Source organism: Ictalurus furcatus, chromosome 24 (genome assembly GCF_023375685.1).
Source record: "Ictalurus furcatus strain D&B chromosome 24, Billie_1.0, whole genome shotgun sequence".
Lineage (NCBI taxonomy): Eukaryota > Metazoa > Chordata > Actinopteri > Siluriformes > Ictaluridae > Ictalurus > Ictalurus furcatus.
The window spans coordinates 8,842,493-8,869,715 of record NC_071278.1 but is presented as its reverse complement, the minus strand read 5'-3'; the positions used below and the strand labels follow the sequence as shown (position 1 = coordinate 8,869,715).

At 39.8% G+C, this 27,223-nt stretch overlaps 3 protein-coding genes across 6 annotated transcripts in view; all 3 read right to left on the bottom strand.

Annotated features, from left to right (window-relative positions):
* Positions 1–9,567, bottom strand: part of cap2 (cyclase associated actin cytoskeleton regulatory protein 2) — a 31,325-nt gene extending 21,758 nt beyond the window's left edge. The window contains exons 1-4 of the mRNA XM_053612335.1: positions 9,441–9,567; positions 4,201–4,327; positions 3,658–3,758; positions 1,565–1,642 (exon numbers count right to left, since the gene is read on the bottom strand). Of these exons, the coding sequence (XP_053468310.1) occupies positions 1,565–1,642; positions 3,658–3,758; positions 4,201–4,315 (294 nt within the window). The 5' untranslated portion in view covers positions 4,316–4,327; positions 9,441–9,567. The remainder of the gene's footprint in view (positions 1–1,564; positions 1,643–3,657; positions 3,759–4,200; positions 4,328–9,440) is intronic.
* vps28 (VPS28 subunit of ESCRT-I) overlaps positions 1–27,223 on the bottom strand; it is a 200,612-nt gene that overhangs the window by 32,208 nt on the left and 141,181 nt on the right. The gene's annotated exons all lie outside the window — the stretch shown is intronic.
* On the bottom strand, positions 15,603–25,685 carry rbm24a (RNA binding motif protein 24a). 4 transcript variants are annotated; one of them, XR_008384519.1, is made up of 5 exons: positions 25,074–25,685; positions 23,674–23,797; positions 23,439–23,493; positions 17,830–18,314; positions 15,603–16,766 (listed from the first exon to the last, which is right to left on the bottom strand). XR_008384519.1 is itself a non-coding variant. In XM_053612343.1 (5 exons), the coding sequence occupies exons 2-5, from the start codon at positions 24,161–24,163 to the stop codon at positions 17,957–17,959; spliced, it is 576 nt and encodes a 191-aa protein (XP_053468318.1). In that variant the 5' UTR covers positions 24,164–24,214; positions 25,074–25,153; the 3' UTR covers positions 17,064–17,956. The 4 variants fall into 4 exon arrangements, 3 of the variants coding, with proteins under 3 accessions (XP_053468318.1, XP_053468316.1, XP_053468317.1); XM_053612343.1 differs by lacking the exon at positions 15,603–16,766 and adding an exon at positions 24,125–24,214 and having other exon boundaries at positions 17,064–18,314; positions 25,074–25,153; XM_053612341.1 differs by lacking the exon at positions 15,603–16,766 and having other exon boundaries at positions 17,064–18,314.

Below are 27,223 nucleotides of genomic sequence, written 5' to 3'. Positions count from 1 at the left end.
TGATGTTTGTTGGTAAATTAGACCTTTTAGCTGTACTCATGTTCAACGCACGTGAATCGAAGAGGGTTTTGGTTGAATATGCGTTGTGATGATGTCACATGACGCCTCTTAGCCTAAATCTGCGGTAATTTAGAAAAATCACACGCTCCTCTGAATATTGCGGAATTTGCTTGAGTGTGCGATCGCAAAATTATGAAATCATGGAGGGACTGCCTTACTGAGGACGAATGAGTGAATGAATGCATGAGTACAGATATTTTTATTCAGTTTTTATACACTCATTTACTCTTAGACACACCTAGCTTATACCTACATTTACTGGCCCTTCTATTAGGTACACGTGTGTGTTGAGAATGGTCGACCACCACCAAAATAATATCTGCTTATCTGCCTCTCACCTACCTGATAAACATGACCAGAGAATTAAAAGATAGGCGTACCTTATAAACTGGCAACTGAGTGTAAATTTAAGTGTTAGTTTTAATCATTTAGTCATCTCAATTAACCGATGGATAGCTGCTGTGAGAGTGCACATTAAAGTTATTATTAGAAACCAGACACATATTTGTCTTTCACTGCTCACTTACTTTCTCCCTTATAGCTGCTATTCACTACATTAAACTCCAAACCATGTGGGTTTTGTGTGGGATATGGCATAAGACTATATATTTTACATAGATTCTCAGGTATTAGTTTCTCGGTTTTATTTAATTTCAGGATATCATTTTTGAATTTTAGTTTTTTCAGTTTCATGCACGTGTCTACTTTCAATTGTGACTCTCCTCAATGTGACAAAATACTCTATATAAAACACTTACTGATACATACAAACTGGGTGTGATTTGCCGGGGGGTGGGGGTGGGCGGTTGTAGATGGGGGGGATTTTCCCCCCTCTGGTCTATTTTTCATCCCATATCCCATTTATACCAAATAAAATACCTAAAATAATGATAGTTTGAAAATATAGCTAAGTAAACCGCTGCAACGTGATAATGCAAACAACAATAAAGTCAGCGCTGGATGCTTATCGGCTGCTTTTCGGAAAATATTTCACTCCGAGTCGTCCTTTTAAAAAATATATTTATTTGTAAATAAAATGTTAGTTTTCTAATGAAAGAAATGAATACGTTGCCAGGATTATATTTTTGTCCACAACACCGATATCAAACATTTAATCATACACCTTCAGATCAAAAGCTTTTTAAGATCATGAGAAACATTTCAGTCGAGTGTCCACAAACTTTTGACCGGTAGTGTATGTATATGTATGAGAGTGAAAATATCACGCTACTTGATTAATTAGATTCAAATATTCCCACAAATGCAGTGGTTAAGCTCAAGTTCTTGTTTTTATTAAAGATCATAATTATTCTATAAATGTTACTTTAACAGCTGCCAGAAATAGCACAGTCTATATAGTCTACATAGTCTATATAACCCATAGCCCACTCTGCTTTGTGATTTATTTTCATGAATAATAACGGTTCAGAAACATCCCCCCTCTGATTTTTTTTCACAAATCGTACCCTGCATACAATGACACTTATCTTTAGGCTTACTGTACCTGTGCAGGCTCCTGGTGTGTGGTGGCCAGTTTGAGGAAAGCCTTCTGTTCCTGCAGGGCATTGTGTACCATATCAGCCTGTTGAATAAAAACACAAAACTCACATTTAAACACCTAAAAGTGATACCAGACATAAATTAATAACTACAAACCACAAAGTGATGTACTGTATAATCTGTAAGGCTGCGTTTAGTAGAGATGTGCCAAACCCAACGTAAACCTGTAAATCAAATGTTGATTCACACAGACTTGTAAAGCCTAGCTTACAGATTTATGCAATGTTAATTTATATAAAACATTAACCACATTTCTGTATACATTCAAAGCTATGCGAGGTCTTCTTATGTGCTACACATAGGCACCCACCCACACCCACACACACACACACTGAGAGAGGTCCAAAGACGCATGTTTGGGAAAATGGAGTGGTGGAACCTAGAGGCCTGTTTCACCGTAAAAGGAGATGACTATACGGGATCAAAACAAACTCCCACCCAACATGATTTAGCACTGATCTGAGTAGAATTAGCAAATGTCACCTTTGTGGCAAAGGCACAGGAGCCATAGGAGACAAAACACAGTCTCTTACAATTTCAAGTTCAAAAGTGCCTGAACAGTTCCAGGTGTTTTAATGTTTATTGCTGGAATTCAGCAACTGCCTTCTATTATAGTTAATCTGTGGCTACATTCCTATTCACTGCAACACACAAAGAATACATTATGCAATGGATAATACAATGAAAAAAATGTAAACACTAATGCAGAAAAGCATCTGCAAAGCCTCTCATAAGTTGATTCTTATAAAGTCAAGTTATAAAACTATATTAAAGGAGCTTCATAAGACAATCATATAGCAGGACAAGTAATGGAAAAACTGAAGAAAAAAAAAGAAACCTAAACAGCAATACATATCTATCCATCCACCTTCTATACCGCTTGTCCTACTGGGTCACGGGGAACCTGGAGCCTATCCCAGGAAGCATGGGGCACAAGGCAGGGTACACCCTGGACAGGGTGCCAATCAATCACAGGACACAATCACATACACACACACACCCCCATTCATACACTACAGACACTTCAGACATGCCAATCAGCCTACCATGCATGTCTTTGGACTGTTGGAGGAAACCCCCACAGCACGGGGAGAACACGCAAACTCCACACACACAGGGCCACGGTGCCAACCCTGGAGGTGTGAGGCGAACGTGCTAACCACTAAGCCACCATGCGCCCGAAATACAGCTCAATAAAAAGTAAAAAAAAAGACTGAAGACAACGACTTTCCTGGTTTGACAGCTATGGATGCTTTTTAATTCACTCCAATGTAGTAGCAGGACTGTTTATTATGTGTACCAGGTCCATTTATACCTGAAAACAGAACATTCCAAGTATCGCGATTCGTATTTAAAGCTGTAGGTTTGATACTAACGACAGAGGCACTACAATAAAACTGTCAGCTTAGTGTTTCAGTTCCAGACCAGACTTCCTGGGCTTAAGTCGCTCAGCGGAAAAATGACAAGTAGAGCAGAGGTGTAGGAAAGGTGTTGAGTCCCCAGGCAAGCTTTTCAGTGTTATGTTCCATCAGGTCAAAGACACAGAACAATTTTGGAGGTGTTGATTTAGATCATTTGACTACAGAGTCCGGTTTTGTATGATTTATACATCTATTTATATGTTCATACATTTATACATGGTATGAACTCATGACCTTCCAAGCAGTAGCCCAACATCTTAACCACTGAGCTACCATGGCCCGTAACTGGAACTAAGAGGCCCAAACCTGTTCCAGGATGGCAATGCCTCTGTACACAAAACAAGCTCCATGAAGACGTGACTTGCCAAGTTTGATCTGGAAGAACTCGAGTGTCCTGCACTCAAACCCACTGAACATCTTTGGGATGAACTGGAACACCGACTGCACCCCAGACCTCCATACCCAACATCAGTGCCCGACCTCACTAACGCTCTAGCGTCTGAATGAACACAAATCCCCACATCCACGCGCCAAAATCTAGTAGAAAGCCTCCCCCGAAGAGTGGAGCTTATTATAACAGCAAAGATGGGCTAAATATGGAATATCCTGTACATACGTGTTTTGACACATCTCCTCCAATAGTCCGGCTGTTCTTCAAGTATTCAGACAGGGGGCCTCTCAGTAAATGGTCAAACGCCTCCATGCACTGGGATTCACCTTGATGTTGAAGAGACCCCACAATTACTACACCAGATAAAGTAAAAAACATGCCACAGCAAACCCATTAGGGGCAAAAATACATTTAAATACATTGTTAAAAATACAGATTCAGCTTCGGTATTCTTCCGTTTTCTCACTCTGGTTTTGCTTGTGTGAGAAAGCGTTTCCCATGAAGGTACAAATTCTTGAATATCAAATGTTGCCTGACAACCACAGTTTATACAATTAATTTTCAGTGAACTAGTCAGACTTTTTACTATTTGTTTTCCATGGCTCACTGGCTTTAAATGACACAATCATATTTATAATGTAGTGACTCGATATTTAAAAGCAAGTAAAAGCACACTGTTTTGTGACTCTCCTCAGAATCAGTTTTATATACAGACACTAACTACAATATTTTGTAATTGAATGTACGCATGTACGCTCATTATGGTACCATTAAATGTGTTTATCTCGCCGTTGGACAGGCTCCCAGAGCAACCCTGAAGCTTGGCTGAAAACGTCTCGAGCCGAATCACAGCCTGTTCCAGTCGTTCAACTAGTGCTTCCATAGCGAGTGAAGCCTGTAAAAAGTCCAAACTGAAAAAGTTAGCTCGATTCACACAAACTGTGATAAAGTATCACTCTCCAGCTAGGATAACTGCACCTGTAACAGCATCAATTCATAACAGTTAAAGGTACACACACACACACACACACACACACACACACACACACACACACACACAAATGCAAATAATACTACATGGCAACAAGAAGTGTATAAATACATGTGTGTGATTTTATAAGGGAATACTGGAGGGGGGGAGTCACTCATAAGTTGAGTGCAAAAATATTACTAAGTCTATCTTTAAAGCATTACACAAGAAAAGAGTGAAGGGAAAGAGTTCACTGGCTATCTTCCACATAGCCACACCTTCAGCACCCAGGAGGAATGTAACAGGCAACTCAATTACTCGTAAAAAAAACAGGAGGCCAATACAAACAGAGCGCAGAACAACACTATCTCTGTGCTATGTCAATATGTGACCCTGTATGACACGTTGATCTGTTTCACAGCATTTTTGCGAGCTTCATGGACACAAAATGTCCTTTTATTCTAAGCACTTAGTGAACCGTGTTAACTGCCAGAATCATCCAGGACAATATTTTTCTCTCTTGTAACTACACAGATGTCCTATAACGATCAGATACTGTGTATCACAATATGCTTCAACATGAATAACGGTGCAGTTGGACATCACAAAAGTTTTGGACACTAATACAATTTCCAGAATTATTCCTAAGGACATTCCAACATGTTGCAAGATCTTTGGTCATCTTTGGACTTCTTCCCATGAACACTGGCATTAATGAATCATGGATTCAAATTTGTGAACCTTTGTTTGCTCCATGCAAAACTCTTGAACGCTATACACTGGAAAAAATGTAAGCTGCCCATCTTTAACCCTTAACCCTCCTCATGTTAACAGTTGAGAAACTTACACAATTAAACCTAAAACGAATATTTTAATAAGAGCTGGAAATTGTTTTCACTTGTAGAAGAAGGTTGATTGTCCTAATGTGCTCTCTTGATTTGTGCTGCATGGTTATTTATATGTGTATTGGCATTATATACTACACTAATCAAGTATAAAAGTGTATTTTGTTTATACGTTAACATCCTTTTTTCTTTTCCGTTTTTAAAATTCATTTACTAATTAATTAACTTGTACATTTTTCATAGTGAATCAAACCAACATTGAGAAGTCTACAAAAGCGAGATGTGTGTGACCCCTTCTAAAGGATTAGAAACTGGAGGATGAACAGAAGCGGTTCTCACTGTCTTAAAACAGATGCAGATGGTAAGGGACGAATAATTTAGTTTTATCTCTCAACATTGCTCCATACCTTATCAGGATTACACAAATCTAGCTATTACAATGAATGCATTAGACTTATCTACTTACGAGTGTGGTAATGGCAATTAAACTAAAACGAAGATACAATAAGTACTGTCTAAGAAGCTGGAAGATACAGCACAATACAACATTTGCATTTAAGCATTCAAATATTGGCCCCTTTGGCACCCTGTCCAGGGTGTACCCCGCCTTGTGCCCGATGCTCCCTGGGATAGGCTCCAGGTTCCCCGTGACCCTGAAAAGGATTAAGCGGTATAGAAGATGGATGGATGGTTGGATGGACTGTCACAGTTTATTTAAAATGTTATTTTATTTTATGGGAAACTATCCATCCATACCGCTTATTCTACACAGGGTTAAGGGGGGAGTCTGGAGGTTATCCCAGGGAACTCAGGGCATAAGGTGGGAAACACCGTAGACAGGATGCCAATCCATCACAGGACATAATCGCACAAACATTAACACACTTTGGACAATTTGGAAATACCAATCAACCTACAATGCATGTCTTTGGACTGGGGAGGAAACCGGAGTACCCAGAGGAAACGCTTGAGGCACGGGAAGAACACGCAAGCGCCCAACCCCGGAGGTGTGAGGCAAACGTGCTAACCACTAAGCCACCATGCCCCTCTTTATGGGAAGCTATTTTTATTTAAAACAATAAATAATAATAATAATAATAATAATAATAATAATGATAATGATAATAATAATAATAATAATAATAAAAATAAAAAGACTAGCAGCAACTTAAATTTAAAAAAAAAATGTTTACAGGGTGATATAGAGACACATGCATTTGTGTACCAGACGCCAAAAAGAAGAACATGCTACACTGATCTCTCTTTAGTTAGGAAAGAAATGTAATCATGTAACCCAATCAGGGTCAAGTCATGGAGAGATGACCTCATCTACCAAACCATTTGTGTGATTACAATCTATCCTGTGAAACTAAGACAGAAGTAAATGAATCTCTACCTGACCCCCTTATCTGCTGACTCCATGCACAGTCATGTCCATTTAAATACAATGAAACACATCAAGTTTGTTTCCATAAGCCTACAGTGTACGAGGTAGTGTCTGATACAAACTAAAACCAAGCTATGTGTGTGCGATATCAAACCAAGCTGAAACGTTAAACATAAAAAAACAACACTCAGTTATTGTACTTCATTTAGTTATACTGAACTAATTCAACTGGCTTTGGCTAACTGAACTGGGCATAGTGGGAACCCCCAGGGGTCTGTGATTTTTCCAATTTTGTTACAGTGGTGGAAATTACAACCCGCCCTTATCAAAATGATTATATTTGAGGTTGTACAGCTATAAGCCTACTTGACAGGTTACTTGAATTCTGTGGATTTCATCCAAACAACAATAACTCAAAAACAAGTAGGCATATAAATAGTCAACTTGAAACTAATGACAATTTTAATATAACATGTTCAGTGAGTGGAAAGTTCAGGAATAAAAAGCTCTATGGCTTGAATAAGTAACCAATATTATTGCACACATTTAAATAACGAGCCTAATATGTAAATAGTTGGATTGCGTTCATAAAAAAAAATAGGTACTGAGTGGATTGTTTGTTTTTTTTTCAGTTAAAGGGGGCCGAGAACCCCCGGTCTAAAATATTCAGCTCTCCAATCTGTCTCTTGCTCTCAGAGATTCGTCAGCAGTAATTAATAGTGACCTGGTGTGGAAATGCACGTCATCTTGTAAATTCCCTGGAGAATTCTCTCTGACATGCCAAATGCCTGACCTAGGCCTCGGGAACTATTTCAGAGGTAGCAGAAACCCTCAGCCGAGCAATCACACAGCTCCAAGTTCAAGAACATGAGGCCACGAGCCTTAAAACTTATTACGGATTTCATTAGATAATTTCAAGTACACATCAGGATCCAAGCTGCTGTTCCTAAACATGCCACTGGAATATAGTTTGCAAGTTAAAGGAAAGGTTAATTATGCAGGATATAGATGAATTACATTTTTTTTAAAAAATTCATAAGCTTATGACCATCGATATGTTTATGCAATCTGCAGGCTGAAATGACTCACATCTTAAACTTGGTTAAAGTAACTGCAATGTACTTCAGCAATGATACTTCAGTAATGTAGTAAACATGAAACGTAGTATACAAAGTTTCCAGAGAAATAGTTTATTACACATTTTAAATACATAACTTTTCTGACATTTTCTAAAACTGTTTATATACAAATTTGGTTTGTGAGACAAGTGTGTGAAGATTTCAGCTTGTAGTCGATATGATGCTAACTGGATGCTATACGCTTCTATTAATTGCTAGCTATAGTAGCCTCATAGGAAGAACAAAACGGAAACGAAAAACAAGACAAAACAAAACTGGAAACGAAATATTTCTTGTCTGAGTTAATGGAACTGTAAACTTTTTTATTTCGATTTTCCCACTTGACCACTCCTGTACCACACTGGACGTCCCAGCAGTCACTATTCAGAGATGTTGCTGTCCTGCTTCGGAAATGTGCCTTCTGTTCATTCATCAAATATGAATACATCTCAAGAGGCATACAGAGACTGTATAAAAGGCACTGCATGGTTCTATCCGTTTGGAGTCATATTAGCATTTTCTTTTCATTCATTCCTTCATATTTCAGCCTGCGACATTGTACATTTAGTACGTTTAGATTAATTTGTGAGGTTTTGCTTTACACAGTAGTTAATTCACAAATGAAATGACACACCATGCCTGATCATTTATCTAGGTAACAGTGACAGATAGAGCATTAGGAGGTGTTGTGTGAGGATTCTCACTGTATATACATACTATATACTATACACATCTAAGATCCGAGATACAAGCGCCATAGCAACCTTTTCATATATATTAAACATATATATATATATATATATATATATATATATATATATATATATATATATATATATATGTTCAATTTCCAAACCCCCTGCTGAAAAACAACAATACAAATTATCACAGAAATTCTAATGGTTTCCACTACAAATACCATTACAAGCATCAGCTAACCATTAAAACCATTACCATTATTGGTCTTTAATGGTATCCACTAGCCATAACATGCCACCAATAGAAGGCAACAAATTACCAGTAGAGACCCACAGGGACCAATACAGTTTCAATTAAAAACCAATACAATTCTCATTATAATCATTAAAACCATTACAAATTCTATGAGGGGTTCCTATTGTTGTTGTTGTTGTTGTTGTTTTTTGCAGCAGGGGTGGCAGGAAATTAAGGCACCTTAGTTGGTACATATATTACTTTAAGTGAACATGTTTCTGTAAAATAGGTTTCTGAAATGATTGAAATGTTTCAAAAACATCTGACAGAAATAATAAGGTACAACCAGGACATTAAGAAGTCCACCATCACAGCACAAACAAGGTACACTGTGAAGTGTATTCAATCATACCACACGTTCTTCACCTAACAGTCCATAGCACAGTCATACCGACAATGGCAGGTCTTTAGGTTTAAAATAATAATAATAATAATAATAATAATAATAATAATTATTATTATTATTATTATTATTATTATTATTATTATTATATATGCAAAATGTGAGCACAAACCGCTCCTGAATGCACATTATGACTGAACCCCGTTCTGTTGTCTTCCAGGCTATTCCAGACCATAATACCAAGAGAAACGCTCGTGCGCGTCTCGCGCCTCCCCTCTGCCCATCAAGCTCTAGACCTCTCTTCAATATCAGTTCAGAAATTAATATTTTCTTTTAAAGGAAATTCCTTTACCTTAATTATTTTTGTGTGTAAATCTCGACGCTTTCCTTTGAACCGGCTGCTCCCGAATCCCGTATTCGGCTCCTGTCCGAATCACACTGCAGCTCCCAGCCTCCCTGTGGCCCAGCTGCGTAGCGCGAGCGTAGCTCCTCACACTTCCGGGATCTCCAAATAAAGCGACATCAGTGATGGTGGCTCTGTCCAAATCCGCTCACTGCTGCACTGAGCACTGCGTCCAGAGCACGCAATGGTGGCATAATGATTAGGTTGTTATTTAATACAGTAATATGTTACTTAGTTTATGTTCATGAGAGTGTTATTAAAAGGCTCTACAATACCCACATCCCTCATCAAAAGGAAAGAACTTATCTGGGCTTTTGGTGAAGAAGGTTCACTGACCATGATGACTGAACCAGAAACACCTCCAGCAAACAGGTAGCCAAGTTTGTTAGCAAAACAGACACTGTGTGGAATTGCTGTGGTTACATATTTAAGCCATAACTAACTTTATACTACTTTATGTGATGTAAAATATGCTGACAACTCTAGCAAGCCTAAATATGAACATAACAGTGTGTATTCATAAGCATAAAGTTATATATATATATATATATATATATATATATATATATATATATATATATATATATATATATATTATATGAACAATTTTTGCACTGTGGTTAGACATATCCTGCTGAAAGAGGCAACTATTAGGGAATACCGTTGCCATGAAGGTGTGAACTTGGTCTGAAACAATGTTTCAGTAGGTGGTATGTGTCAAAGTAACATTCACATGAATTCCAGGACCCAAGGTTTTCCAGCAGAACATTACCCAGAGCATCACACTGCCTCCACTGGAAAAAGCTACAGAACATCCTCGACAGGTGGAAAGTTAGTGGAACCACAACTAATCGTCCCTGGACAGGTGTGCCTTGCGAGATTTCACCACATGCTCTCATATTAACGATAAGCAAGGTAAGAGAGAAGCCAGCTGTCATGCAAAAAGAGTTGCAGGATGACCTGAATGCAGCAGGAACAACAGTTACACAGAGAACAATAGACAATTAACTGCACCACACACTCCACAAAACTCCTCTGCTAAGAAAAGAAATGCAGAGATGTGCGTCTAAAAACATTTAGACAAATCAGAACTCTTTCAGAGCAATATATTCTGGTCAGATGAAACAAAAATAGAGCTCTATGGCAATAATTCATCCTATTATGTTTGTAGAAAGAAGGGTTGCATGTATGATCCCAAGAACACCAAACTCACAGTGAAGTACACAGGTGAGAGCATCATGATATGGAGCTGCTTCTGTGTAAACAGTACTGGGGCATTATACATCATCAAAGGAAACAGGAATTGAGTGATTTTTCGGGACATGTTAGAGGACAATTGAATCTCATCAGCCAAGAACTGAATCTGAGGAGGAGATGGCTATTTCAGCAAGACAACAACCCCAAAAACATACAGCACAAATAACCCAGGAAGGTCTTGCATGGCCCATTCAGGCCCATTGAAAATTTATGGAGGGTTTTGAAATTGCGAGTCCATCCAAGGGACACTCATAACTTTGGATAATTGAAGATGATTTGCCAGGAGCAATGGGTCAAAACTGAACTACAATACTGCAAATAGCTAAGTCGTCTTACAGCAGACATCATGAAGCTATACTAATGTTGGTCATTTGTGGTGTCTGAATATTTTTTCCATTCATTTTGTTTTTTAAACGTCTTTGTTTATACTTATACAGTAAATACATACTTTTTTTTTTTCATATTTATAAGTACCAAGTCAAAAGATTAGGTGTGTAAATTTAAAGTGGATATATGCACTGGAAGTACTGTATATTATATAACAAGAACTGAAGAACAAGAAGTGTCTGAATACTTAACTGTAAATAAATACACCCAATGCTTCACATTTTCCACTCAGACAAGAGAAGAAACTACTCGCCTTCCCTGTAACAAAAAACATTCTCAAAGAATTTATTTTTAAACAACAGTATTTTCCTTGGTCTGTCAGCTTGGTCTGAATAGCTACAAGCTGCCAAAACACAGGCTGAACTGGTCAAATTGGTAGACCATGTTTACCAGCTGGTAAGTGCTGGGAGAAAGGAAGTACTACTAAAATGCTTCATCGTAAGTTATTTTTTAAGCTGGATTTTTCAGCAGGGATATGTGGCAGTATTACTGACTCCCCTAAAAACTTGCACTGTTCTCTCCATGGCTTCTTCAGTGGCAGCCCTAAAAAAAAATCAACCCTGGCATACAAGGTGGATTTTACATCCAGTGTACACTGTGCACCGTGCACAAGCCAGGTTTATAGAGAGTTGCCCCAGGCAACGGAGTTGAATGTGCTCTATTAGGTCATCACTGGTCTAGAAGAATCTCTTGGACATGGCTGAAGACATATCATCATCATGCTCCTCCGATGAGGAACATGCAAGATAACCAGTCACTGGGCTATAAGGAGGGCTCTGTTGAAGAACATTAGCCTCCAAGTTTTGCAGTCTTAGCTCCTGAATGATCGATTTCAGTTGATCCATGTTTATCACCAATTTGCCTTGAAAGTGACTCAGATTGCTTTCTGTGCTTCATATATTTCTCATCACCCGATGTGGTCGCTTGATACTAGTAAGCGGGTTGGGCTGTGGTGTTTGGATCAGAATAGACTCTTAATGAAGGTCTAAATCTGTGTTGGTATTGCTGTGCAGGCAGCGAAGGAGATGTCCAAGCTAGACGACCTCCTTAAGATGGTCAATGCCGGGTCGATGAGTTCATAGCTGGTTCCCTATTTCAGCTGCAGAGGATTAAGGCACTGGTTGCACGAGTGGGAGTTTTGTAGCATGATGTGGAGGACTCTGTAGATAGCACCAAGGTAGAACTCTTTGCAACAGGGAGAAAGTGGTATGAATGGCAGGAAACCCAACTCCAGCTACAGAATAGCTTATGTAGCAGGATCAGCAGTGAACAGTGAGAGGTATAGCAAGGAAAAACCACTTAAGCACCATAGCAGGTGTGTTAGACTGTGGGGGGTGTGGAATACTGTGAGAACCTAATGCATAATTAGGGCCATAATAAATTTATTTTTTTTAAGTCTGGGAGTGGCCAGGAAGAAATTCACTTGAGTCTCTTGGTAGAAATACTAATTAAATAACCTTTAGACATGGTGCTCTGTGAGGACGTATTCCAGATTATTCATAGGAACCTGTTGAATTAATTAGTTCCTTTGTTTATTTTATATTAATGGAATACATTCCTGTACATAGTAGACTGTCATAATATCGGGCATGTATGGTATTTTTTTAATTCCCTTAGCATATCATGAAAATAAAAACACTTATAATGACTTAGTGAATGGGAAACATTTTCCAGCAGCCCTGTTTAATCGTGACTGGTGATAGTGAGACAGACGTTATCTCTGCTTTGTCACGGGGGGACACATATGGCCATGTGTCAGGTTACAGGGCAAACAGAAATAGAACATGCTGGAGAGCGGGGTGCCACAAGGAGCAAAAGGCATTTCTTATTGATTAGAGAGGACTTGAATTATTCAGAGCTCCAGCAGGAGTCCATTTTGCAGTACCTCGTTGAGAGGTGTAGGTATTTAAACACAGGTAATAAATTGGTTATGATTTGTGAGCTCTGGTTACAAATATCATTATAGATGAAATACCGCTTCCAGTTCACCATTTATAGGTAAATGGTAAAATGGTGCACTTATATAGCGCTTTTATCCAAAGCGTTTTACACTGTGTCTCATTCACCCATTCACACACACTCTCACACACCAGTGGTAGCAGATCTGCTTTGCAAGGTGCTAACTTGCCACCGGGAGCAACTTGGGGTTCAGTGTCTTGCCCAAGGACACTTCAGTATGTGGAGGCATGTGGGCCAGGAATCGAACCGCCAACCCTACGATTAGTGGACAACCCGCTCTACCACCTGAGCACATTCGCCCTTTATAGGTAATGGATGGACTTTTATATATTGGGATATCTTATCATCACCTGTGACGTTCTCACAAATTGGGTTAACATGTTGGAAACAAAAGATCGGTATCGTTGAAATTTCAGTTGCCAGCATGGTGTATCCAGCTGATCTATAATACAGACAGGAGATGCCCTCTGTCAAAGCCTCTACAACTGTGCTTTGTAGATACAGATAGAAATCAGGGCTTCTATCACAAAGCAAAATGAACAGGATCAAGTGAATTTTTGGACATGACGGAGGTGGGTTATTTGTGGCTGCCATCTCGACTCATGTGCTGCACAACATGAAACCGTTTTGCTTTGTCATTGTAACGGGACAGCTCCATGAAACATTAGCCCAAAAGAACGCTTTGTACTTGGTGCTTTTAATAGTATATGGACGTCACAAGAAAACTAGGAACCTGTATTTGTAAACAAGTCTTATTACTTGACCAGCAGCTGACTTATCGGTGATGAATAGAGGTCAGTGGTTGAATCAGTTAGTCATCAGAGAGATAGATATGGTGATCCACTAACAATTATATTGTATTATTCAAACAGAACTCAAAGTGTGTTCACTGTGTCATAGCCTGCTGTCATAAAGAATATTGTGTGCTAATGTCCTCTTTAAGGAGAATCTAACTCCAATGAGTCAGTGCAGATTGTTATTTTCATTGTTGCCCAAAATCTTGTGCTTTATGTACCTATGTTAGATACTTGTAGACACCTGACCATCACACCCATATGTGGTTCTTCCCCAAATTATTGCCACAAAAGTTGGAAGCACACAACTGTATAGAGTAGGATGTCTTTGTGTGATGTATCATTACAATTTCCTTTCACTGGAACTAACAGGCCCAAACCTGTTCCAGTGCATAAAAGCGAGCTCCATGAAGACATGGTTTGAGAAGGTTGGACTCGAAGAACTCGAGTGTCCTGCACAGAGCCCTGACCTTAACCCCACTGAACACCTTTGGGATGAACTGGAAAGCCGGCTGTGTGCCAGCCCTTCTCGCTTGACATCAATGCCTGGCCTCACTAACGCTCTTGTAGATGAATGAACACAAATCCCCACAGCCACGCTCCAAAATCTAGTGGAAATCCTTCCCAGAATAGTGGAGGTTATTATAACAGCAAAGGTGAGTTAATCTGGAATTAAATATTTAAAAAGTACATATGGGTGTGACGGTCACGTGTCTACATTAATTTGGCTGTATAGAGTATATGAATGGAAAGTGAGAGTAGACCAGGGAGTTAGTAATCAAGAGGACCACTCCAGTGGAAAGAGGAGTTAAATCCATTGTTCAAAATTTCAGCATGATTCACATTTAAGATTTAAAGTAAAGCAGAGTGATATGAAGAAAAATACATTTTAGAGAATTTTACTGACTTCAATTTGTTTTTTTTTTGCCATGTTTGTGATAGGAACTGGGGTCACAGCTTCTACAATGGAAAATGACAGCACTTTTGTTCCCTATCCATCTCCATACACCTTGATCAATTGTCTTGGAGTCATTTTCATTATGAATTGCCAACCATGGAAACACTGATATTCAGTTTCAGTTGGCATTTGAAGTAACGGCACTACACCCTTTCATTCTTCCTTGAATGAGTGCTTCTACACTGGCTGCTTTAGTCTCTTTCTCACTTATTGCTCACTCATCATCATTCTGCTACAATTTATCTGTAGTATATATTTATAGATAGATCGATAGAGAGTATGACATATTCCAGTGATATGAAACAGTGATATGGCTGACATTGGAGAAACAATCAACCTTCTCAACATATTTAAATAAATATAAATAAGGTCAATAAATGTGAAGTGCAAAAGTTAGAGTATGTAGGTTTACACATATAAATCACAGTGAAGTAATCAGAGAATACTAGCTCATACAAAATATGTTAAAGTTCAATCTCTTGAACTTGACAACTATGATAAAAAGGTCTCTAAGGAACAGTAAGCATTTGCTTAAAATCTCTTGTTCCCAACACTGCCATTATGAACAATTCGAACTTTTCTAACCGTTTCTTCATCCAAACGATTTCAATAACATAGTTTACACATTTATTCACATTCATCAAGTTTTTCTACAGAAGCTGAAATTTTACAAGGAAAAATGTCATCATTTTATACAATTTTTTTAAAAAAAATTTTTTATAATTGTTTTCATATGGACCATAACAAGCACACAAAGACACACACAGCAGTTTGAAGGTTGAAATATAGAACCTTTTATTTTCTTTTTCGAGTAAATAGTGTTGAAAATCTGAAATAAGGTTTAAATTAGGTTTACTGAGACAACCTTTGGATCGACATTAAATAGTAAATAACACCTTACATGCCCAAATCCAGTGACAATGAAATGCTTCCTTAAAAAGTTTGTTATTGCTTTTCATATTTTCCCTTGTTCAAGTTCAAGTATAAAAATTCCCAACAGTGTAAAATAGCCCATCTGATGTACTGTATATTAAAAGCAGTAGAAGCACAGATATTGAACCTTGACAAGGACTATACATTCTAGTGTATGAAGCAGCATTTTGCTTAGTTTTTACAAGGAGTTTTTCCTCTTTTTTTATTTTCTACAGTTCTAGATATGACAAAAAAAGGAGAGAGATCCTGCCTGCACATAGGCCTGCATTAAATAAACATCTTACAAGAGGCATTAACCTAGCAGATATTTAATGAAATGCTCTAAAATTCATAAGGCATAGAAAAACAAAATGTACAGTGCACATACAGAATTTTATCTTAAATAAATCAACATTTTTTTTGGTTGAGTATGTTAATGATACTATAACTAAATCTACTCAATAACTTATAATATGCCATGAGATGAATACATTATTATTATTATTATTATTATTATTATTATTATTATTATTAATACAGTACCACCACTAAGTCTCCGTCCTTAGAGCACAGCATAACTCTCAAAATAAATAAATATCAGTTCTCTTTCTTCCTCTTTAAATAGCATTACAGTTGTAAGGCACTGTGAACTCTCAGACTTGTGTTTGAGCCCTCAGCTTTAGTGCTGCTTTTTAGTACAAAGACGTGACATCAGGTTTTCTGAGAGAACAGAGAATGGATTAATCTCTCACTAGGAAAGAAAGACATGCTGGTGCACAGACATTTCTCTAGACAGAGAGTTTGGTTGACTGATGGAAGTTCATTGGTTCATTGTTGAAGTCTGCTTGTCTCACGTTCTCACTCGTTCGTTCCAGAGAGGAGCTGCTCATGAGCGAGAGATGCGGTGGCAGGTGCTGAGGGTGATGTCAGAAGGGGATCAGGGGAACGCAGCCTGCGCTTAAACCTCCAGCCCGGCTCCGTAGGACAGGGGTGGAACTGCTGACAAAGCTGGAAGGGGGGGGGACATGTTCCCAAGCGGGCACAGGGATTAAAATGTGACAGCTCAACAAACGAGCACAAGTGATGGGTTCTTTCCAGAGCAATCTGTGTGTGTCTGCATGTGTGTATGTGTGTGAGCCTGTCTATCCCCACACATCAGCTGCTGCCTGTTCCTCACTCACAAGTCTCCAGCTCTGACCTTTTGTCAATTTGGATTTATCATACAATGCGTGTGCATGAATAGGTGTACGTGTGCAATAATGTGTACATGAGTTTGCACAGAGTTAACAGTGGAAATTAGTGTCGGTACGTGTGCGTGTGTGAACGAGTAGGCAAAAATAATACTACGTAATGTCCTTTCGTTGTGCTCTGAAATTGTTCGTTGTCCTTCAGAGGAGAGTGGCAGGAAATCTCCGCAGTTTGTTTTGTCTCCCGTCGGCTGTTTTTTGGGGGTTTTTTTTTTTGCTTTGCATAGGTCAAGAGGTCAAAATGGGAATCAGAGTAGGGGGACATTCAGCATCAGGAAGATAAAACGGTCATCCTGAACATGCCAGACAAAGCTACATTTATATTTTCTTTCACTCCATTTTTCCACAGTTGTGTCCTACTCCCTGATTGGCAGAGTTTGTTTGTCTTTACTAATTTGTTGGAAGAAAAAAAATGCTCCATTTCCCTGATAATCAGAAAACAAAACCTCGCAATGCACATTAGACGACAGAACAGGAAAAAAAAAAAGAAGTCCCTCAAAAATGAGAATAAATATGTAAGTTAGAGGGCTTCAGAATCAAAACACTGTGTGGACATCTAAAGTCCTTCATGAAGAAAAGTCTTCTAATTTAATGACAGCATCTGGACTTAAGGCTTCTTAAGCCACAGTGATTAGTCATTGCGTTCTCCTTTAGCAATAAATACACTACATCAATATTAAGCATAAAGATAACAAGAACAGTTTTGATAATGGTAAAAAGTTACATCTCTGTCTTTACGCCTTCTCTGATTTTTTTTCTTTCACATTTTTTCTTTTTTTTTTTTGGTTTAATCACAGCAAGTTGGAAAGCGATGGAGTTCCCACCTCACTTAAACACCTCCATCAATCGTCATCCTCATCACATTATCCTCCCTCTGGTGAGACACCTCTGTACAGCCAATGAGCAGTCACTGAGCATTGGCTTTTCCTCACATCTCAGTGCCATAAGCTGCTATTGCATGCGCTCGGCCTGCAGTTGCTGGGGCTGGTACTGACCGAATGCGGCGGCTGCGGCGGCTGCCGCAGAGCCTGGAGTGGCAGCGGCCAGTGGCTGCTGCATAGCGTAGCCATAGCCAGCTGTAGTGACGTAGCCGGCTGCGGCGGGGGAGGCGGCGTATGGGTACTGCTCATATGCAGCGGCGGCAGCCGCAGCAGTAGCAGCGCTGGCGTACTGTGCGTATGCAGCTCCAGTGTAGTCGATGTAGGGCGAGGAGGCGGTGGCGGCGGTGGACGCAGTGGTCGGCTGCACGTGAGGGATCACCACGCTGGGCTGCATGAATGCCTGTGGGTATACGTAGTGAGCGGGGATCCTGCGACACACAAACACAGAACACTGTGTTAGCCACAGCAAACTAGAGCTGCAAACTGCACATGGTTTTATCTGCAGAAACACAACCACAGGGCACAACCCACACCGTGGCCAAACTCCACAATCCAAAAAAAAATTAAAATTCACACCCCATTTCCCACCAACACCAAGGAAATGCCTTGTAGTGGTTATGAGAGTTATAGGGTTGCCAAAATAGATATTTCGCTCAAAACAAATGCATATTAGACTTGGACCATAAGAACTAATCAAATGCATTCATAGGGATTTTTTTTTTAAATTAAGACTTATAATATTTATTAGGTTATATTAATAGTTGACCATTACATTTAAATTTAATTTTCACCTGGGAAACAACAGCTGCAGAAATTAAAGGGAGAGCAAATTTTCAGCAATAGCACAAGCATGCTGCAAGTCACACGGCCTGTTTTGGAGATCAGTAGAGGGGGAAAGTGGGACCCTGCGGAAGCCAAGAGCTGATGAGGTGAGCATTGTGAATGTGTCACTGCGACTTTGACAGCTGGACAGTTTTCAAAAAGAGACACTGCTGGCCATTTCCCCCTCCGCTTTTAGACAATGAGCTTCGTGCTGGATGGCACACACAGAGGGAGTTTTGATTAAATAAGCAATCAGGAACAATAAGCACATTCTGCCTTTCATTACGTACTCCAGTGCATTTTGAGAGGATTTTTTCCCCCCTGGATCATCTTTGCTGTTTTGTTTTCAGGATGTATTCAGCAAAGAAGAGATTCTCATCATATCTCAAATGTTTCGTTTTTGTTATGACGTAAATCAAAAACATTTTTGAGCAGTACTTGAAAGGACAAAAATCTATAATAGGTTTTGGCCTAAAGTGTGACTTCAACTAAGCACACAAGCTTGTTAGAACAACATTCAAGCCCTCCAGGCTAATTATCAAATGGCACAAAAGATAAAACTGGGGTTATAAATGTGCTATCATGGCAACCCTATTTCCAGCACACCACCAACAAACTGAAAAATCATGGCCCCAAATGAAGCAAGTATAAAAACACAAACGTTTAAAAAAAAATATATCATTATCACCATCACAGCTCGGTCACACAAAGCACAAAATAAAGAGTAAAACAAAAAAAAACCCAACCAAACCAATCTCTAGCATTTTTCTCACTCAGGTCAAAGGGCAAAGCTGTTTCTAGAATATCCTGCACTGACGCTTTGCCAGCCTGAGGTGATAGCATTGCTTTGGCATGAATAAATAACAGCACAGCACACACACACACTATAAAAGATATGGGTTACAAAACACAATGCCAGAGACACCTGAGCACATACATCAATTCTCACACAAAAAACAGTTTAAAGTAAAAACACTCCGTTCCAGAACTAGAAGAATTATTTTACACACACACACACACACACACACACACACACACACCACATGTATGAACACATACACACACACACACACACACAAACACACCCCTAACTACAGAATTACACCACACATGCAGGCGACCAAAGTAGCAGAGCAGCCTTGCTCTAAATTAAGAATGAACAGCTGAGAATAGCTGACATAGCTGGGCATTTTCTCGTCACCATGGATACACAGTGAGTCAACACCAGTTTTAATCATCGTTATTTGGCCACTGCATGTTTCAGTTAGCTAAAGGAGCTATTAGCACCACCGTGCTTTAGTTCACCAGACTTAGCACTGGCTCAGACTAGTTCAGAGAGGTGTTACGTAACCTCGAACAATCGCTTTCCTTGAATTTAAGTAAATAATTTCTGTAAAATTATATGATGCACATTGAACGATGTTTGGATTGCTCCGTTTTTATCGCCTGCTCTCCGTTTGAATGACAGGAGAAGCTGGACTCCAGTTATTTTCATCTCAAACAGCAGCTGTTGTGGTACGCTTGACACAGCATGTCCGCAATCACACCTACAGTAGCTCTTCTGCCTCTCCCATGTTCACCGTGCCTTTCTCACTCAAAAGCACTGCAGCACAGAGATCCAATGATTTTGAAGTCCCAGTTTTGTTCTCAAACATTATGGTGGCCAGGGATCCCTTTAACTAGAAAATAAATGCTACAGACTCGGGACAGATTTATTTCATGACCATTATTTAAACGGGTACGATAAAGTTTGGCCTAGTTACCAGAGTCATGGAGGGTTTCATTACTCAACTACAGAACATTTTAAGTAGGTCCAAGTTGACATTTATTTATAGAGCTACTTGTTTTTGAGTTATTGAAGTTTGGATTACCATTTGGAGGTCCATTCAATTCAACTGACCAGTTAAACCAGGTAATAACTATATGAACTCAATGATTAAAATAATTATTTTTTTTAAATGCCGAGTCATGGTGAGGTTAGCTGAGGCTGAGGTGACCCCACTTTGAGAACCATTGGATAAGACTATCTTAGTATGAAGGTTAACAGTAGAAGCTCTGCTCTGGTTCTGCCTTAATGGTTTACTAACTTGACGGTCATTCCTAAACATTTAAGTAAGTAAGTACAAAAAGACAGAAATCTTTCACAACACCGTGCTGTGATCCCAGGCCCAGTTTCCCAAAAGCATCGCAAAGTTAAGATCATCTTAACCGGTGGAGAGAAAGTTCTCCATCTTAATGATGATCTTTTTCTTGAAATGCTTTAGCCGTGAGCATATATTAATTGGTTACGCTTCTCTTTTTTACAATTAGAAGGTGTTACCATTGTGAAATCCCCTTCGAATCATATTTTAATCAATGTTCTCCTCAAACGTTCTTCAAAGTCAAAAAACTGATCGCATGCACTTAACAAACGACCAGCTGTTTCTGTTTGGTCTCCTTTAGTGCCTTGACCACAAACTGGAGGCATGTTGTGCAATGGACAACAGATTTATCCTACAGCCACCAATGGCCCAGAGCCTGTAAACAGAACAGACTCCAGACCCATGGGATCCAGGAGTCCATTTCCTCCTCGGGCACTGGTTAAAAATACCTCTGTTACTAAGTGGCATGCCAGACCGCAGCATTTTTTCTCCTTTTGACAGGACTGTTGGGGACAGTCATATTAAAGTTCATATCTAAATAAGGGTTTGAGATCAAATGCCATGTAAAAAAAAAAGTGTCCATCACATTTGCCCCCAAGGAGCACACCTGTTGGAATCCATTGAAACCAGAGTGCTTTTCTAAAAGGCCAGCGTAACACATGCGTTAAGACTATTAATGACTGGATTACTTCATGATTCTCCATTTTTAAATCCTAGCTATTCTGAATAGAACCTCAAACGGAGAACCAGCTCCAAACATTTTGCACTTTTGAAAAGTACTAATACCAATAGAAGAAAATAAAAATCCCCATATACAGATCCATACACTGACTTCAGCTTGAGTGAACTGCCATCCCAATGTGACACTATTGTGTTGGCTTTGGCCCCATACCAGCATGAGCCAACTGCTCCGAGGTCAGAAACATGAGGTTCCCTTTCAGCTGCCCTACACGGCACTGTTGTTATGCGAGAGATTCTTTTTAGGTGACAGGGCATTATAGTGGGCCTGTTTTCCAGAGTGGATCTCATCGCTGTATGTGAGATGCAGGCCAGCTCTCAAAGCCAGAGAGAGATAGAGACAGAGAGAGAGAGAGCAGGCCTCATGCGACTGCACTGTCAGCACTATGGCCTTTGTGTGGCACAATGGAGAAGCTTGTTTTCCTTAACGCCACACGGACCCATGTGATAAAGGCTCGTTTAGAGGCCTGTAGCTTTCAGACATTTATTTATGTCACACTGAGGGGCTTGCAACACTGCAAACACATGCACCCACGCACACACACCCACACCCCGGATTAAGTAATACAAAGGCTAAAAGCCCTTCTGGATAACTTCCCCAACATATTAAAATTTCAAGTTCATAATAAAGAGAGTTGGCTTTCCAATGAAAGCGAGTCATTCGCTTTCCCTTGTGTACAACATATCAATGATTGAAAGACTGCAGGTCTCCAGGGACTCTGGATCTACTGCATGATGCCTTATAGGGCTAGAAAGAAAGAGAGAGAGAGAGAGAGAGAGAGAGAGAGAGAGAGACAGAAAGCAAAAGAGAGAAAGACAAAGTGAAAGCGAGAGAGAGAAGGGGAATAAGCAGACAGATAAAATGAGCATAAAAGAGTGCAAGAGGGAAAAGGAAGACCTACAAATCTATCACGGTCATGACAGATGTCAGTGGGAAAGAAGAAGAAGAAGAAAGAAAAAAAAAACAGCAACGTGCAAGCAAATTGTTGGGTTGTTTGGTTGAGGTTGGGTGGAGGAAGAGGGTTTTATAACAATGTCACACAAAAAAGATTGCACTCACTCCAAAAACAAGACACCAAAAAACAAGCTACAGCAAAAAATAAATTAAAAAAAAAGCATCAAAGGAAAACCCCACTTTGCTGCCGTGGCAAAGTTATCACACTTCCACAATTCTGAAAATCAACACCCCCAAACCAGCTTTTTCCCCCCCCCAGTAAATGAAAAAAAAAAGCACACAGTTTTAGCTATTAACACCACTTCATGACGGTAAAAAAAAGGCACACACAGCTCTATGCACTATTAAAATCAAAAGTCCAAACCAAAATAAAAACCAACATACATGCATATGTAATCACCATTTCGAGCTTGTTTGTGTGTGATTGAGTCTACAGGTACGGTAGCTATTGATCTGAGCAATGCCCACAGAGCTATTCCTCAAATCATCAGTTAGCTTAACCCATATCGAGCCTGTCGGACCAGAGAAAGACAACATTGAGTCAAGCTACAGAGTCTATCAATCAATTAAAAAAAAAAAAAAAAACACAACAAAACATCTCACACATACACACAAACACACACTCGTAAAAAAGACACACAGTCTTAACGCTATCAAATATTCAAAAGCTGTGACACTGTGGTTAGCCATTGATGATCATCATAATTACAGATTACAAACAGCTGTATCTAAGTAAATACTGTATAAGCCTGCTGACAGCATTGGAGAAATGGCTGCAGTATCAGAAAATGATTTTGTATGGTTTAGATACAACACATAATTGTTTTATAACTAACTGTTGTTTGATTCTTTCTCACCAGCAAACACAGTCAATACGATGTAGTGTCGCTACTCACCCATACGGTCTCTGGATGAAAGCCGGATGAATCTGGGGTACACCAAATGTGAATCCTATGTAGAAACATAAATGGAAGATATTTCTGGTTAAGATACTGCTGATGGATTTTTATGTTCCATAAAAAGGTCATGATGTTGAAAGCAGGATGTACATGGATACATGATCATGCTTTATTGATGCCTAAGGCTGCACCGGTCGTAGCATGTTTTCTAAAGGGAATCCGAAACCCTCACCTGGCTGCATCACCCGCGGCTTGGCTCCCAGGTAAGCCAGGTTCACGTTGGCCTTCCTGCCATCAATGATAGGGTTGGGGTCCTTACAAGCTCTGTCTGCCGCAGAGCGATCTGCCATTGTCACCTGGTTAAGAAAAAAAAGAAAAAAAAAACATGTCGTGTTGAACGAAGTGATGTTGACTTTTACTCTACCGGTCGTTAACGAAACGAAATACACTTCACACAAATTATCATCTTCGACGCTTCTTTTCCTACAGTCCTGACACTCTTATTTCACTCCGAGGTACTTTACACGGTAACTGGGCCACAAAGTGCATGTGCGTACGTGTGACACAAGGTTTTGAGAACCGTTTGACTGGTTAGTCTGGCAATATAAAAACAAAGTTCGAATCCAATAGCGGGGTTATTATTCGGAATCACGTCTAAAACAAATCGAATTTGTTGCACTCACTTGAGGACAGTCAAGCCAGTTTGTTGACTTTCTGTCCATGACACTCAATGAACACTCAATCTTTTACGCCTTAGCCAACAAGAGTATACCCTGCTGAAAAAAAACAAAACAAAAGAATAGAAACCATCACAGAAAGTTCTAATGGTTTCCATGACAAACACCATTACAGACCATTCAACTTGTTAACCATTAAAACCATTACCAAATGGTTTCCATTACACAGTAGGACGTAATACGGACAAAGGTCCTTAACGGTATCCACTAGACATAACACGCCACCATCAGAAAGCAACAAATTACCACTAGAGACCCACATGGACCATTACAGTTTCCATTAAAACCAATACAATTCCTATTATAACCATTACAAATTCTACAATGGTTTCTACTGTGTTTTTTGTTTGTTTGTTTGTTTGTTTGTTTGTTTTCAGCAGGATGGTAATGCAGGGAATGATTTATGTTTATCACCAGAGGACATTTTCAAACTTTGAACACCCCAACAACTCATTCACAAACCCACCCAAAAACTTTGTATCTTCGCTTCAAACAACACAGACGATTAGCAACAGATCAAAGCCATGAGCAAACCTGATCAAAGGGGAATTGTAGAGTATTGTGTGTTGGTGTGCTCGGTGATTTTTGGCTTCATAGAAAACCCTGACACAGTAAGACACACCAACATGGTCCCTCAACACCAATTTTACAGAACTGTCCCAGCCAAATCTGATTAATCAGAGGAGTTCTGAGTTTCGTAGTGCAATGTGGATGTTGAGTGTGTTCACAGTTTAAAACGACACCAGCTTTCACATTACTGAGAGCATGTGATGATGATGATGATGATGATATTCAATAATAATAATAATAATAATAATAATAATAATAAAGTAGTGATGCAGATGAGAATAATGTCATGTGTGGAGGATTTAGACAGGAGGAAAACAATACTTACAAAACCATACCCCCTGGACTTTCCAGTCTGTCTGTCAGTAATCACGACAGCCTCCTCGATTTCCCCAAACACCTCAAAATATTTCCTCAGACTGGAATCTGTGGTGTGATATGGCAGACCTCCGACAAATATCTTGGTGTAGGTCGTGTCCTTTTGGGTGGTATGCATCCTCAGTCCTCAAACGCTCACGTGCAATGCAATGCAATTAGGAAGAAGAAGAAGAAAAACAACAACAAAAACAAAAAGTAGTGCAATGTTTGAGTCGATATACAAGCCTAAATCTCTCCTATATGTTTCTCTTTTAAAACACGAAGAGTTACGAAGCAGTATAAAACACGGCTTGGAAGCGACACAACTTTGAGACTCGAGGTAGATTTTATTGTCACTTGTGACTCGTTGAGCGGATTGTTCTGGAGATCATCAGGTGGGTTGAACTCCGCTTCGTAACTGACGTCTAAAAAAGTGCCTCTGACCCATTCCTAAATGCGCCTGGCGAAAGCACGCCCACACAGCGATGTAGGAGGGGCTGTGTGTAGCGCCACGCCCACCGCACGCGCCCACCCGCACGAACAGCTGGAGAACGGACAACAGAGTAGTTGTGCTCACACCCCCACCCCACCCCTCCACAAACACTTGTTGCTTTGATAATTGTGTGTGTGTGTGTGTGTGTGTGTGTGTGTGTGTGTAAAAGAGAAAGACATACATTCTGAGGCCTACAGTATTTCAGTGAATCAATGGGAATAATAAGACCACCACTGACCCAGATATTATTTAGATGGTGGGCCATTTAAAATTTTTTTTGACTTGGTAGTGGCTGATATAAACGTCTCTGTGTTGCTGTTATGTTATGTTATGAAGAAGAAGAAGAAGAAGAAGAAGAAGAGTGCACAGTGGCTTAGTGGTTAGCATATTGGCCTCACACCTCCAGGATCTGGTGTTCAATTCCCACCATGACCCTGTGTGTGTGGAGTTTGCATGTTCTCCCTGTGCTGTGGGGGTTTCCTCCGGGTACTCTGGTTTCCTCCCCCAGTCCAAAGACATGCATGGCGTGTCCGTAGTGTGTATGTGATTGTGCCCTGCGATGGATTGGCACCCTGTCCAGGGTGTACCCCGCCTTGTGCCCGATGCTCCCTGGGATAGGCTCCAGGTTCCCCGTGACCCTGAAAAGGATTAAGCAGTATAGAAGATGGATGGATGGAATAATATTAATTCCTTAGATTTTATAGCGCTTAACATTGTATTGGGGGGAATCTCCTCAACCACCACTAGTGCATAGCATCCACTTGGATGATGCAAGGGCAGCCATAGTGCACCAGAACGGCCACCACACACCAGCTACTGGTGGAGAGGCGAGGAGAGTGATGTACACAATTCACGAATGGAGATTATTGGAGGCCATGATAGATAAGGGCCATTGAGGGAATTTCGGCAGGACACCGGGGTTATATCCCTACTCTTTATGTGAAGAGTAAGTGAATACTATTCCAAATCAAAATACCCAGCCAAGAGTGGTCCTGAGATCAGAAACTAACACTGATGTAGAAACAGGACAAGTTGCACAAGTTGAGTATTTAAAAATATGAGCTATAGCGTGGATCTAACAGTTTGTGACACCGCAGGTAGAAATGCCGAATCCCAGCTCTAGGGCTGCATGCCACATGGGTTTCCTCTGGGTTGACCAGTTTCCTCCAACATCCCAAAAAATATGCCAGTAGGTGAATTAGCTATGATAAATTGCTCCTCAGTACGAATGAGCTTGTGAATGTGTGTGTGTGTGTGTGTGTGTGTGTGTGTGTTTGTGCATGTTGCCCTGCAATGGACTGGAATTTCCACTCCAAATCCATCACAATTCTGTTAAAGATGAAATGATTACTGAAGATGAATGAATCAATAGCATCTCCAACTATAAACCTATGAAGTAGACCAACAAGGTAGATGTCCTGTACACAGTGTTTAATTAAGTCTATCATCATTGCTCCTGATACACACTTACCAGTACACTAACATGAGAATAGGCGACCATTTGAATAATATCAGGTCAGTGGTGGTCCCGTTCTCCCAGTCCAAAGACGTGTAACGTAGGCTTCCACTGATGGAGAAAGTATACTTGGTGGACGTTCAGTAATTACTGATAAATACCTACAAAAGTG